The sequence below is a fragment of the Lathyrus oleraceus genome, chromosome 6, assembly GCF_024323335.1.
Source record: "Lathyrus oleraceus cultivar Zhongwan6 chromosome 6, CAAS_Psat_ZW6_1.0, whole genome shotgun sequence".
Lineage (NCBI taxonomy): Eukaryota > Viridiplantae > Streptophyta > Magnoliopsida > Fabales > Fabaceae > Lathyrus > Lathyrus oleraceus.
In genome coordinates, this window is record NC_066584.1 from 419,669,727 (window position 1) to 419,684,761 (window position 15,035).

The 15,035-nt window shown below is 36.6% G+C and overlaps 1 protein-coding gene across 1 annotated transcript; it reads right to left on the minus strand.

Annotated features, from left to right (window-relative positions):
* Nucleotides 1-11,740: 11,740 nt before the first annotated feature.
* On the minus strand, nucleotides 11,741-12,373 carry LOC127096019 (vegetative cell wall protein gp1-like). The gene has a single exon (XM_051034646.1). The coding sequence runs from the start codon at nucleotides 12,371-12,373 to the stop codon at nucleotides 11,741-11,743; it is 633 nt and encodes a 210-aa protein (XP_050890603.1).
* Nucleotides 12,374-15,035: the final 2,662 nt, after the last annotated feature.

Genomic DNA, 15,035 nt, shown 5'->3' on the forward strand with positions numbered 1-15,035 from the left:
GAATTGAAGCTCTTTAAGCCATGAAACCTTCAAGAGCTTGGCTCCTCTTTGCTCTAGGGATGCAGTGGAGATGATAGGATAAGGAATTGAGCTTTGAAAATCAACTAATGCTGTTGAATTTCAAGCTTGAAAGTGAGGAAAAAATCTGGAAAATTCCTTTGGTATTGGTTAGGATTTCAGTGCTGCAGCGTTTCAGATCTCCAAAAGGTTGATGAATGAATGAGAGGGAGCTCTTATTTATAGCTGAGGGTTTTAAATGATCATACTTCTCATGTGTGCATGGCAAATGGAAATGGACATGCATGGGCCTGTACAGGCGCATGTGAGGATCAATTATGAGCGAAACATCTCGCCGAGTTCATTTGGAATGGAATTGGACGTGTACATGATGTGAAATCAACTTGTACATTAAGTTTCATCATGAAATGTCAAAATGAACATAAATGAAGAGCTCTTCAAAACTCACACATGGTAAATCTAAAATAGCATTGTGAGTAATGGTTGGAAAGCCCTTGAAATAAGGAACAAAAGTCATGTTGGGAAAAAATTCATTTGGCATTTGGAAATTAATGAAAACTGGCTGTGAAAATTTAGGTACAAAACATGTTAAGTCACTTTTGAAAATTTTCACCAAAAGTAAGCCAAATCAAACCCATCCGTTTCCATGATGCAAGCTTCAAATTGAAAAACCTACAACATATAAGTTGTAGATCTTTTCAAGATGATAAATTTAGACACAAAGTTTGCATCATTTGGATTTTCTATGACAAAGTTATGGGCATTTGAAGTTAGGTACTTTTTCAAATTCAATGGATTAGGTCCAAGATGACCCATAATGTTTTGTATTATCACATGTATTTCTTTTATGATTATGAAATTTTTTCCAACATAACATTTGAATTATACATCTCAAGATTTCCAATGCATTTGGTCTCACCTCAAAATCATAAAAATTATGGAAGTTATGCCCTTGGTAGGTTGACCCAAAATTAGGGTTTCAGTCAAAATGACCTATAATCTTTTGAAATGAATGATGACCTTACTAGTTTCAAATGGATTTTTGATGAACATGAAAGTTGTTCATATGGTTCTTAAGAACATTTGTTCTCTTGGGATCATCTTCATTTGACAAACACATCACAAGTTATATCTTAGTGATCCTCAATTTAGTTAGATGACTTGACTGGTCAACTTCTCAAGGCCAAACTTCCAATCTTGATGAAAAAATGATTGAGGATCCTCAAATAGGCTCATATATTCATAAAATAATGAATGAAAGAACTTCCCTTGATTAAATTTGATTAGAGATTGAGATTGCTTCATGGGCAAGGCACAGTCAAAGCACAATTGAATTAGGGTTTCCTTGAGAAACAATCCTCAAGCCCTTTGGGTTATCTTGATAAAATTGGCAAATTGAGATACTTGGGATACATATATGATGATTAGGAACTTTGTGGATCATTGTCATGCTTTTTCTCATCTTCATCTAGCCATTTCATTGGGCTTAGGAGCCTCCTAGGAGCATTGGAGCACATGATCACTTGAGCTTCAAAACAAAAAGAGCTAGTGACATATTTTTGTGCTTTTGGTTAGTAATAAAAGTAAGAAAAGCAATAATATACAATACAAGCATGCTTGGTGGTCTCAAACCACTCACACAAATCCCAACCCTAGGGTTAAGGAGCCAGACATGCTATGATCCTTGAGGCAATGCACTTGTGCAATAACATGATGCCATGAGGGATCTTAGGGTCAAAATTAGGGTCTTACAATGGAATGCATTACGCTCATGCGGATCTTCGGTCTCTCTAAATTCGTTTCCTTTGTGGCAACTTTTCCCCCACAAAGATTATTTTTTACATTCATATCATATGCATCATGAGGTCTCTAAGGGAACAACATTTGTTTCTATATGTTGTATTTAAGCCCATTCAACTAAGTCGACACGGATATTTTAGCCTTCACTCCTCAGTTAGAATTTCCTTAAATAAGGGCGTCTGTAAGACCCTAATTTTCACCCTAAGATCCTTCATGCTATGTCATCATATGCATTAACATTGGGATCATACATTGGCATTCTCCTTACCCATCACTCATTGGGTTTGCATTTGGAGAGATCACCAATCACCATTTGATTGTATCATACTTTGTATTTTATCATCTTTACTAACTAAAATACCAAAAATATGTCTTTGCATATGTCTAACTCTTTTGTAGGTAAGGCAGATGATCACCTTTGATCCATCAAGCTCATATCTAGGGTTTAAGACCCTCATGGATTAGAGCTCAATAAAGAATTGGTCTACAATGTATTTATACACCATATATGAGTCCCTATGATCCTTACATGTTATTTTGGTCAAGAAAGCATCAAGAGTTTGGAATTGGTTTGCCTTGGAAACCTTAGTTCATCTGGGTATCTTGTGTAACTTCTTCACCAAGCTTCTTCAACATTTGATCAAATACTTTAAGGGATACTTCAAATTTCATCATGTTATGCATGTATGATCTCCCATGAGTCCCAAAAGTCAAGATAATCGCAAGCTAGCAAGTTGGTCGATGGTGGTTGACCAGAGGAATTCATCTGATCAAAATTGGGGTCCCCTAGACCCTATCTCCTACAATGTTTATCATATGAAAATGATTCAAAGAGAAACATTACTCTAAATGACATTATAAACAACTTTCATTTTGAGGTCTAGAGCTAGTTTTGCTTGGAAAGTCATTTTTTTATGTTGAAAGATTATAGGTCATTTTGTCTAAACCCTAATTTGGAGGTAAACTTCCCAAGGCCATAACTTGCACAATTTTTATGAGATGAAAGATTTCCAAGCTGCACAATCAAATTCAAGGTGTCTACTTCAACTTTTGTGTTTGTAGGAATATCTAATTCAACTTTTATGAGCATGTGATATGAGGATACATTATAGGTCATTTTGGACCAATACCATTGAACAAGTGATTTTCCTTAACTTCAAAAATGCATAACTCTTTCCTATCAAATCCAAATGAGGTCAAAGTTGTTACCATTTTTAAGGACTTTGAAAGATCTACAACTTTGATGAAGGAACTTTTCTCATTTGAAGCTCACATAAAAAGTTAGCCAAGGTGGAATAAGTAAACATATGACTTGACACTTAGAAATTTTTTGATATGTTAAAATTTCCAAACTTCAAACTCAAAATTCACCATGATATAAGCTTCAAATGGAAAAATGTTTAACATAAGATTTGTTCCTCTTGATCTAACCTTTCTAAAAAATCCAATTTCATCCATTTTGGATAAGATTTCAATGGTCTGCGCATGGCTTGAACATGGCATCATTATTTGGCAAAATCAAAACTTCAAACAACTATGTACAATTGCCTTGCATTCCAAGTTTATTTCAGACTCATTCACACTTGATTATGGACCTAATAGAGTGACCTCATGGGCCTGTACACGCCCATGCAAGCATGCATCATCCATTGTCAAATTTGGAAATTCAATTTGAAGGTGCAAATAACATGTGATCCAGCTATAAATAGAAGCCTCTAGGTTCAGAATTAAGGATCCCTTTGCGCCAGCTTTGCTCCAAGACCCCAAACCCTTCCATTTGAAAGGATAATCCTGAGAATTTTCTTTGAAAATTGAGTTTGAATCCACTGTTTTGAGATTCAAAACTCCAGAGATCCAAAGCCTTTGGTTGATTCTAATATACTTCTGCAAGCTTCCTGAGTGAGATCAAGCATGAATCAAAGCAAAAGCAAGTGAGTTCTGACCTACCAATTTGATGAGGTTTTAGGAAATTGACCAACCATTATTCCGGAGATTTTAGGAAATTGACCAACCATTATTCCGGAGATTTTAGGAAATTCTAATATACTCCGGAGATTTACTAGAGCCACATGATCTATTCAAATTGGTTTAATCACGAGCGTTGGTTTTGATTACTTATTTTATGGCACGCTGACTCAAGTCCACCATGGAACGCGCGCTTGTGGCAACTTGATCTGCCACCTCAATTACTGAGGGAGATCAAGTGGTCCACGTTTTTCTGATTATTTGAATTTCATTTTAATTGTGTTATTTTCATTAATTCATATTAATTTTAATATTGATCCAAAAAATATGAGAGTTTCACCAAAAAAATTTAAATAAAATCCTCTTTCATTTTCTGAATTAAAATTATTTTCTGGATCATTATTAGTATTTTTTATGATTTAATTGATTTTGTGAATATTTTTAATTGTTTAAAATTAATTTTAAGTTTCCAAAAATTATGAAAATTTTCCTCCAAGGTTCTTTGACATTGTTTGACCTATGATAAATCTCATGGGCATTTCTTTGGTGTTTTGATGAGGTTTTAGGAAATTGACCAACCATTATTTAATTTAATGCATATTTTGATTATTTTTAATGGTTTAAATGCTAAATAAATTATGTAGAGCCATTTAATTGACTTGTTGAGTTTGAATTGTGTTGTTGGGCCTTGGTCAAGGTTGATTTGACTTTGTTAGGCTAAGATAATTGGATTTAGGGGATTGATGAAATGTACATTTCATCTCCACAAAAGAATGAATGACCTTAATTTGGTAAAAGTCCTCCTTTGACCAATTTGTGTTAATTCCATTCCCCCTTCCCTGTTCATCTCATTCACATTCTTTATTCATTCATGTTATGGACCTATGATATCTCTATATCCTAAGGCTAGTTGATTGCAAAATCAACATGAGTATGGATGAGATTAGGTCCACCACTTTGCATATTCTTTTTGTGTGTGGTACGTTTCATGAGCATAGTCCATTATACTATGTCTCTAACATGCATTAACACCTAAAATTCTATTGCCCGACTTCAAATAGTTGTGACTTCTACATAAGTTCAATTACGATTACTTAACATAACGCTAAATTTGTGACACAAAAAGGCATAGCATTCTAGTAAGTGAGATTGTAAGTCTCCCCTCTTTCATGGTATTGTGTGGAAACTTGGCCTTTTTTCCTTCCTTTGGAAGATGTTTTGGCTCAAGGATCCATGCTTGTGATAAGTGGGTTGAATGTTCTCCAAAGAATGACTTAAACCAAAAAACAAAGCAAAAGCAACACTAACTTCTAATCAACTAACAATTAACATTTAATTTCAAGTCATTTACTTTTATGCACTTTAAATTTTAAGCTTTTATTTACTTAGCATTATAGATACCATTCAATTTGTCTAGTTTAATGCCATTTTCACTTTGCCCACTTGGACCATATTTTGTGATATTGTGTTTGTATATACTTGGTTGTTTGTGTGGTCTTTTGACCTTAATGTACATAATAAGAACAAAAACCCTAAAAAACATTTTGTGTGGACTATTGGTTTGATCTGAGACTATTGGACTTAGAATTAGGCAACACTCCCTATGCAAAGGACTTGGCCAATGCCAACTTTCATGAAACCAAGTGCTTGTGAAGTGAACATTCATCTGATACAATGTTGAAGATCCATTTGAGTTCATCTGCAACATGATCATATTGAAGGTGTTATTTTGAACCTGTGTCTTATGCCATCTTTGAAGTCATCTGATACATGGGAAATTTTGAAGAAGATCATGGAGTTCCTAAGCTTGGATGTGGCTATCTTTATTTGATGCCTTGCTCTTCATATTGCTATTTGTGTATTGATATTGCTTGATTCTAAAGTCCAAAGGGAAATTTGGGTTTCTATATGACATTCTTGTCTATTGGATTGCAGCCCATTGGTCAGATCTTTTCAACTCTCAACTTTTAAATTTGTGCTTAGGATTAGTCTCTTCATCTCTTCTCCACTTCTTTAATTTCAAAAATCCCTCGTTTTAAAAATATTCTTTGTTTGTGACTTCTAAACTTTGACCATATTGCAAATTAGAAACTTTGGCCTTATGCCATTGCATTTTCAAACTCTTTTCTTAATCAAATTTGTAAATGAACAAAACTATACTTGACTAAATGTTTTAAAAGCCAAAAAGAACTAACACTCATTCAAACCTTTTTAGGCCTTTTGTGCCTTTGTTAAACTTAAACTTTTGTTAAAAGCAATGCATCCACTTTGAAATTGTTATCATGAACTACGAGGTTTTGATCCGTCATTTTATGTTGGTACGTAGGCACAAGTATGAAGGTCTTGTCAAACACAAAAATATAATTAATGAATTCTTTTCTCATCCCTCCACTCTATTTATTGCAAACATCATTTGTACAAAAACACATGAGCACACAAGAAAGGGCTCCCTAGGAGTACCTAGGACACTTTGGGTGCTAACACCTTCCCTCTATGTAACCAACCCCCTTACCTATAATCTTTGGCATTTTATTAGTTTTGATTTGAAAACTTCTTATCTTTTGGGTTTTCTTCGTACTTTTCCCTTGGAAACAAGAAAAGCGCGGTGGCGACTCTGGTTTAATTGACGTCTATCTTACGCATAGCCTGATGGTCATGAATTTATTGTTACACCGAGCAATAAAAATATAGGTGTTAATGCATATTAGAGATTTGGTACAAAGAACCAAACTCCTAAAACATACCACACACTAAAAGAAAATGGGAGGGATCTATCTCAGTCATACTTGTATTGATTCATCTGACACAAGGTCATTGATGAACCAATTAACATTTATACATTAGAGATTTCATTGATCAAATGAGGGAATGGGGAAGAATAGGGATGAAGATGAAGAGGGATGGGGAAATAGGAACACAAATTGATCATGGGAAGAATTTCATCAAATCAAAACCATCCATTCATTTTGGGAGATGAAATGTACATTTCATCAATCCCCTAATTCAAATGGCTTTGATCCAACAAAAGTCAAACCAACCTTGACAAAGACCGAAACAGAAAGTCAAACATCACAAGACCATAAAAATGGACCAACAACATTTTTACACATTTAATCAATTTAAAAATGGATTAAAATGCATTTAAATTTGGTTAAAACCTAAAATCCCTTCAAAACACCAAATAAATGGCCAAGGGATTTATCCTAGGTCAAACAAGGTCAAAGGACCTTAGACAAAAAATTTCACTATTCTTTGAAAGTCAGAAGTATTTTTAAGTAATTAAAAATATGCACAAAAACATTTAATTCATGAAAAATACCAAAATTTATCCAGAAAATAATTTTAATTCAAAATATGGAAGAGGAAAATATTTAAAGATTTTTGGTGAAAGTCTCATATTTTTTGGATTAAAAACGAAATTAATAGGAAATTAAACAAAATAAATGGATTAAATGAAAAATTAGAAAATATAATAAAATTCCAAAAAACAAGGGCCATCAAATCTCCCTCATTAATTCAGGTGGCAGATCTGATGGCCACGCGCGCATTATCCACGATAGACCAAGTCAAACACGTCACACCAATGGTAATCAGAACCAAGGGCCAACATTTTGAATGGATCAAAGGGTTGGGAACACGCCAACACACCACCGGAGCTAGGGCTCCGGTCATCTTCTCCGGTGAGCCTCACTGGAACGGATGACCACCAACCATCACCAAAATGAAAGACAGGGACATAATTTTAAAGAAAAAATGCTCAGGAGCTCGAATTTGGCATCAATTTTCTCCAATTCCAAGTATATTGAAAGATATATGAATTTAAATTTTGAGGATCATGATCTGAGTTGCTTCAATTTGACCTCAAAGCAACTCAATCTTATTGCCTACATTGGTAGGACTTCAGCAAACCAACAATCAATCAAAATGGATGAAAAATGAGGGAGACTCGAAGAAGAAAAGTTTCTGAAATCTCACCTTCGAGGAGCTTCAAATTAGCTTGATCTTGCTTCCAATTTGGCTTGGCTTGACTCTAGAAGCTTGCAGAAGATGATATTGATGATTAAAAAGCTTGGACTTTTGGAGTTTCAATTCCAAAACAGAATGAGAATTGAAACTCGATTTCGCAAGAAATCTTCAAGATTATCCTTTCAATGGGGTTTGGGGGAGAATGGGGACGAATCTTGGGAACGAGGATCCTTATTCTGATCACCAAGGGCATGTATTTATAGCCATGTTCATTGCTTTTCACACCCTTTGAATTTTGGCACAAAATAGAAATTGAAGTGCATGCTTGCATGGGCGTGTGATAGGCCTATGAGATGATGTAATAAGGTCCAAAAATGATCATGAGCAATGCCGAAAGTCTAACATGAGGTCATGCATTTGTATTTGAGAAGTGATCATGAGATTCATCCAAATGGAACCATGAAGAGTAACCATGCGCAAGTCATTCAAACTTTGTCCAAATGAAGTGATTTTGGAGTTTTAGAAAGGTGACATCAAGGGGAACAACTTTTATGTTAAACACTTTTCCATTTGAAGCTTGGATCATGATAAATTTTAAGGTGTAAGTTTGAGAAATCAAACATAATTGAAAATTTTCTAAGTACCAAGTCAAATATCCACTTCTTGCACCTTAAATAACTTTTTTCTATGAGCTTCAAATGGAAACGGTTCCTTCATAAATGTTGTAGCTCTTTAAATCCTATTCAAGTTGGTCAAAAATTTGACCTCATTTGGATTTGGGATGAAGGAGTTATGCATTTTAGAAGTTGAGTAAAATTGCTTTTTCAATGGTAATGGCCTAAAATGAACTATAATGTTTCCTCTTGGAACATGCCCTTGAAAGTTGAATTTAAAGTTTCTCAAAGAGCAAAAGTTAGAGAATACATATTGAATTTGATCATGAAATTTTGATGTCCTTAATATCATAAAAATTGAGCAAGTTATGGTCCTTGGAATTTGACCTCCTAACTAGGGCACAAACAAAATGACCTATAATGTTTCACCATAACAAATGACTTTACAAGAAAAAATAGCTCTTGATGTATACATTAAAGTTGTTTGGAATGTCATAAAGTGTAACTTTTCTCTTAGAATCATTTTTATATGACAAAAATTGTAGGAGATAGGGTCTAGGGAACCCCAATTTTGACTAGTTGACTTTGTCTAGTCAACCACCTTGAACCAACTTGCAAACTTGAAGTTCTCTTGATCTTTGGGACTCATGGAGGATCATATATGCATAATATGATATGAAATGAAGTATCCCTTGATATGTTGAACCAATTGTTGAAGAAACGTGTTGAGGAAGTTAAACAAGATACCCAGATGAATTAGGGTTTCCAAAGTCAACAAGCTTCAAACTCTTGATGATTTCTTGATCCAAATGATAAATGAATAACATGGGGGATCCATATATGATACTTAGAACCAATGTGGACCTTTACTTGATTGATCCCTTGCACTAAGGGTCTTAAACCCTAGATATGAGCTTGATGAGGCATTGGTGAATGCACACACTACCTACAAAAGAAACAAAGCTATACATAGACATATTTTTGGTATTTTGGTTAGTAAACAAAGAAAAATAATGTATGATACAATCAAAAGTGCTTGGTGATCTCTCCCAATACAAACCCAATGAATAAGGGTTAAGGAGCATGCCAAGGTGTGATCCCAAAGCCAATTCAAATGATGAGATAGCATGAGGGATCTTAGGGTCAAAATTTGGGTCTTATAACGAGCATGTGGAGGAGTTTTTTTGTATGAAGGGGTTGACAATACGGAGTTGTTAAGAAAGATCATCAGAGCTTGGAGGGAAGTGAAGGTAGAGAAAAACAAGAAAGAGGGGTTTGAATTGTTTTGAAAAAAAAAACTTTTTAGGAACTTAGACACACGCAGAATAAAAAGAATTCAACACAGAATTTTATACTGGTTCGCTTGAAATTCAAAGCTACTCCAGTCCACCCGGGCAAGGTGATTTCGCCTTCAAAAAAGGACTTAATCCACTAATCTTGAAAGATTACACAAACAACCGTCTAAGAGAAATAACCCCTTAACCCTCTCAAGTATTCAGACTTCACAAAGTCACTTGAGGAAATATCTTAGTAATGATATGATTAGTAATGAACAGTGCTTCTAACAATAAGCAAATATCACGTAATATAAGAGTAAGAAATGTTCTCACGTTGGAGCAACAGCTCGTGAGAGAGTGAAAGAAAGTAATGGAAGAAATGTATTCTCGTGTTTCTCAGGTCTCTTCTTGTGAAGCGTTCCATCCTTTTTATAGGTGAATGAGAGGACCGTTGGGTGATGTTAATGAAAAAAATATTGGTCATTAAAGAATGATTAATGTTATTACTCGCCTTGTTCTTTCCAAAGCAGTATGGAGCATAATGACTTCTTTCTAAAAATAGTTTCTTTCCATAAGCAATTTTCTTCAATGTTAAGTTCTCTTGAGTCAGCGAATCCTGTAGTCAGAGTCTTTATTTAGCAATGTTTGCCTTGTATCTGACTTTATCAGAGTTTCTCTTTATTTGACTTCTTCAGAGTGTGCGTCTTCAGAGTCTGGATTCATTCTTCTCTTTCAATGTTTCTGAGGTCTTTAGTTTTGCTATCGCTTGTGTTGGATCAGAGTCAGAGCCTTCTGGTTACATATCTTCTGAGTAGTATCTTAGCGCTTGATTATGTATTTGATGATTGTCTATCTGATTGTTTTGATCAGAGTCCTACACACTTAGAAAATTTTCGTTAGGGTACTATTTTTGTTTCATCCTTTGTTATCATCAAAATCTTAGAGATACATTGCAGAAATAAATTTGTTCTTACAATCTCCCCCTTTTTGATGATGACAAAACAAGTTAGAATAATGATGAAACAATATGTAATATCTTAGAAATGGATAATGGGAATGAACTCCCCCTGAGTTAGATCATCAGATTTAACAGAAGTTCTTACCGGACCTTCCTTGTGTGGAGTTGGTTTTGTACCTTAGCTATTTTCCTGCATAACTTTAGTTGTCATAAGTCATTTAGGATTTATTAATGTTCGCAGTGCCTTGAGAGGTTTTAGATATGTTTTCATCAGAGCTGTTTTAGTTCTCCTCCTTTTTGTCAGAATAAAAAAGACTTAGAAAAAAATAGGCAAGAAATGGATATTCATATAATAGAGAAAAACAGGTACAGAGGCAGCAACGAAAGCATACATCAGAAAGCAGAAAGAAACATCAGAAGAAAAAGAAACAAACAAAGAGCCTAAGTGCCTAAGGGTTTGGGGGCAGAGGTATCCTTGAGAGAAGTTGAGTCAATAGGTTCTGAATGTTGGTGTTGACGAAATCCTGGTGATCCAACCTAGCTCGTACCACTTGTTCTTCCTTTTGCAATTCCTCCAGAGTCTTTAAGATTAAAGGGTCAAAACCAGAGGTAAATTGCTCCCCCTGAGTCAAAGCATCAGCCCTGGCCTTGGCAGCTTCCTCTACAGCAATGCGTGCTGCTTCTTCAGCGTCGGCTTTTGCTTTTGCCTCAGCCTCAGCAGCATCAGCCTTTTCTTTAGCTTCTATGATCCTCTGCTCTTCTTCCAGGCGAGCTTTCTCTTCTGCTTCCTTCCTGGCCTTTTCTTCAGCCTCTCTGGCCAAGCGAGCTTGGAGCCTTATACCAGCATCTCTGATGAAGTCGTTGCGGACTTGTTCAGAGAGGCCTTTCAGTTTGAAGGCTTCAGAGGTAATCCATTTGATCACTCTATTCTCGTGGATCCTTACGGCAGATGGATCATCACCGATGCCATAGTTGATAGACAGAGACTTGATCTTATCCACTGAAGACTCTACAAAAACAGTTATTGCTTCTTCTAAGATGGGGAAGGCAGTTTCTGGTTCAGAGTTAGAGGTTGGGGAGGATGGTGGAGTTTGGTTGGTGTCATCTGGATTTAGAATAGGAGTGATGACGGAAGCAGAGGTTTATGGTGTGGGAATATCAGAGGGAGATGGTGTTGTTTTTCCGGGTTGAGGATTTGGTTGAGGTTCAAATGGTGAGGGTGTTGGTTGTTCAGGAGGTGGATTAGGTTGTGCAGGTGGTGGTGTTTGAGGTTGATCAGATGGAGGTGGATTTTGTTGTGCAAGGGGTGGGGAAGTGACTTCAGGTTCAGGTTCAGGTTCAGTTTGTGATGGTTGTTGAGAGGCCAAAGCACGAGCTTGAAGATGAGCTAGAGTGGGGGATTGGGGGTCAGAAGGTTCATTGTCAGATGAAAGAATATAGTATGGTGGGGATAAAGGTGAGGATGAAGATGGTGAGGTAGTTTCATTCAGCATTTCTGCTTCAAAAACGGGTAATGTAGTGGTTGCAAGGTTAAATTTGAGAGATGGTGGGTTAAAGGTTCTGGTGGTTGACGGGGGTGTTTCGGATGAGGTGTAGATGGGAGTTGTTTGGGGAAGAGACGAAGAAATAGGCTTAAGTTTTACAGAGCGGGAAGGAGGTATAGACTTGCTTGGAGAGTCAGCCAGAGGGACTGGAGGTCTTGACCCAGAAGTTTCTCCCAACTTTTCCTTCTTCGCCTTCTTGGACTTCTCATAGGGCTCTTGCATCCTCTTCATGAAGTTTGGTGGATGCTAAGGTAGCCAGTCCACTGAGAACTCAGAAATGTCCACCCCTTGGTTTGCAAGATCTTGTAGATAGTAAGCTACCACTTCTGGAGGGAAGTCTTGGAGAACAGATAGAGACCATTGGGAATCTTCCTCTGATCCTTGAGTGCTTCCGAGGAAGTGTCTAGAGTTGGTTTAGCTCTGACTTGCTCAATCATCCCATACTCTTCAGATTCCGAGCATTCAGAGGTCTCCCAATGTCAACAGTGACATCCTCCATTAGGTTGTGATGGATCAGGTGATCCACTAATCCACTCTCGATTAGAACATCCGAGATAAGTCTTCCCAGAGGAATGTAGTTACTGGTCTTCATGTTATTTCTGGTATCCTTGACAGAGTCTCTGAGATACTTGAAGAGCAGTGCTGGCAGACACAGTTTCAGCCCCTTGTGGATGCAGTACCGAATGCACTTCTGATCTGTGTTGATGTAGTCAGAAGAGTTCGATGCAGGGCTATGATGAATGGTTCCTAGGATGATCTTCATCCAGACACGAAGATTCTGATGGAGTTCTTTGTTCTTGGAGTGTTTTCCCTCAACATTCTGTTCAAAGATAATGGGGTTTATTTCCTGGGACAAGTATTTTGCCCTAGGATTGATGTTGTAGATTCTTCTTCGTCCTGTCTTTTCCATATTTAGAAGGGAGGAAATTGATTTCTCAGTGATGACTATTTTGTCTCCCAGAACGTGAGAGACGATGTAGTGATCATCTGAGTCTGTGAAACACCAGAATTCCTTCACCAGATATGTGTACACAGGGCCGTAGGGTCTCTGAAAATAGGTTTCCCACCCTTGCATTCTTAACTCTTCAGTTAGGTCTACGCCATTTCTCTTCATATTTTCAAAATCCACCAGTGATTCACACAGTACCTCAAGCTTAGCAAATGGTGTTGCTAGGTGGATGTGAGGTTCACCGTCAAGAATGTGGGGTTCCCTATAGATGGGGGTTGAGACAACGCCAATAGTTGTAGTTGATTGTTGAGTAGAAATGGGTGTTTGATCCGTTTAATCCATTTGTTGTGAGTAGTTGTAGACTGATTGTTGTTGAGCATCCATGTAGAATAATGTTGAAGATGAAGGTTTGAATGAAGAACAATTGAAGATGAAGAACCCTTGATGAAGATGATGAAGAACTGAGAGAGAGAGAGAGGGTTTATGTAGGGCGTGAGTGTAAAGTGTGAACTTGTGATGTGTGAAATGTATATATACACAAATAGATGTATGCAAAACAATAGTAGTAGAAGTAGTTTAGATGTTAAAAAAATAAATGAAGCACGTTATCCAAGTTTACACGCTTGGAGGAGAAATGATTACAGCCCATGATGGAGGTCTAATCCCCAAATCAACACACTGCTCGAGGAGATTTCAAGAGTATGTCTCTTGATTTCTGCTAGACAGCTGTCTAGAAGATTCAAAGTTAGACGCATGATGCTCCACATGTTGATTTATCTGATCTTCAGGAATACCAAAGGGTTGGATCCTGAGGATTTATGATTCAGATGACTCATAACTGGTAAAAGCATCGGAGTCAGATCCAGATACCGGATGTTTAATTCAGAATCTTATTTTGCTGTTTCAGAGAAGCACAATTATTTTGGACATATTTGAATGTTCAGATTTTTCAAAATAAAAGAGAATATGTCTTTAGCGAGGGGTTTGGTAAAGATGTCAGCCCACGGATGGTCTGTATTAATGAATTTTAAAGATATTATCCCTTTCTGAACATAGTCTCTAATGAAGTGATGTTTTATTTCTATGTGCTTAGCTCTGGAATGCAATATAGGATTCTTACTTAAACAAATGGAAGCAATATTATCACAGAAGATAGGAATGTTACTCTCAAAGATCAGAAGGTCTTCAAGTTGATTTTTCATCCAGAGCATCTGAGTAATGCAGAGTGACACTGATATATATTCTGCTTATGTAGTGGATAGGGCTATGATTGATTGTCTTTTGTTGGCCCATGATATAAGATTATTTCCCAAGAACAGACAGTTTCCAGATGTACTTTTATGTTCTGTAAGACCCCAATTTTGACCCTAAGATCCCTCATGCAATCCCATCATATGCATTAGAATTGGGATCATACCTTGGCATCCTCCTTACCCCTCTTTCATTGGGTTTGTTTTGAGAGAGATTACCAAGCACCATGTGATTGTATCATACTTGTATATTATCATTTCACTAACATAAATACCAAAAATAGGTCTTTGTATTTGCCTAACTCTTTTGTAGGAAGGGCATGATCACCATTGATCTATCAAGTTCAAATCTAGGGTTTGCGACCCTCATGACTAAGAGAACAACCAAGGAATGATCCACAATGGATATCAGAATCCTATATGAGTCCCCATGATCTTTGCATGTTATTTTGATCAAGCATTCTTCAAGAGTTTGGAGTTGGTTTGCCTTGGAAACCCTAGTTTGTCTGGGTATCTTGAGTAACTTCTTCAACATGCTTCCTCATCAATTAATCAAATTTCTCAAGGGAAACTTCAAAATTCATCATCTTATGCATATATGATCTACCATGAGCCTAAAAAGTCAAGATAATTGCAAGTTAGCAAGTTGGTTGATGGTGGTTGGCCAGATGAATTCATCTAATAAGAACTGGGT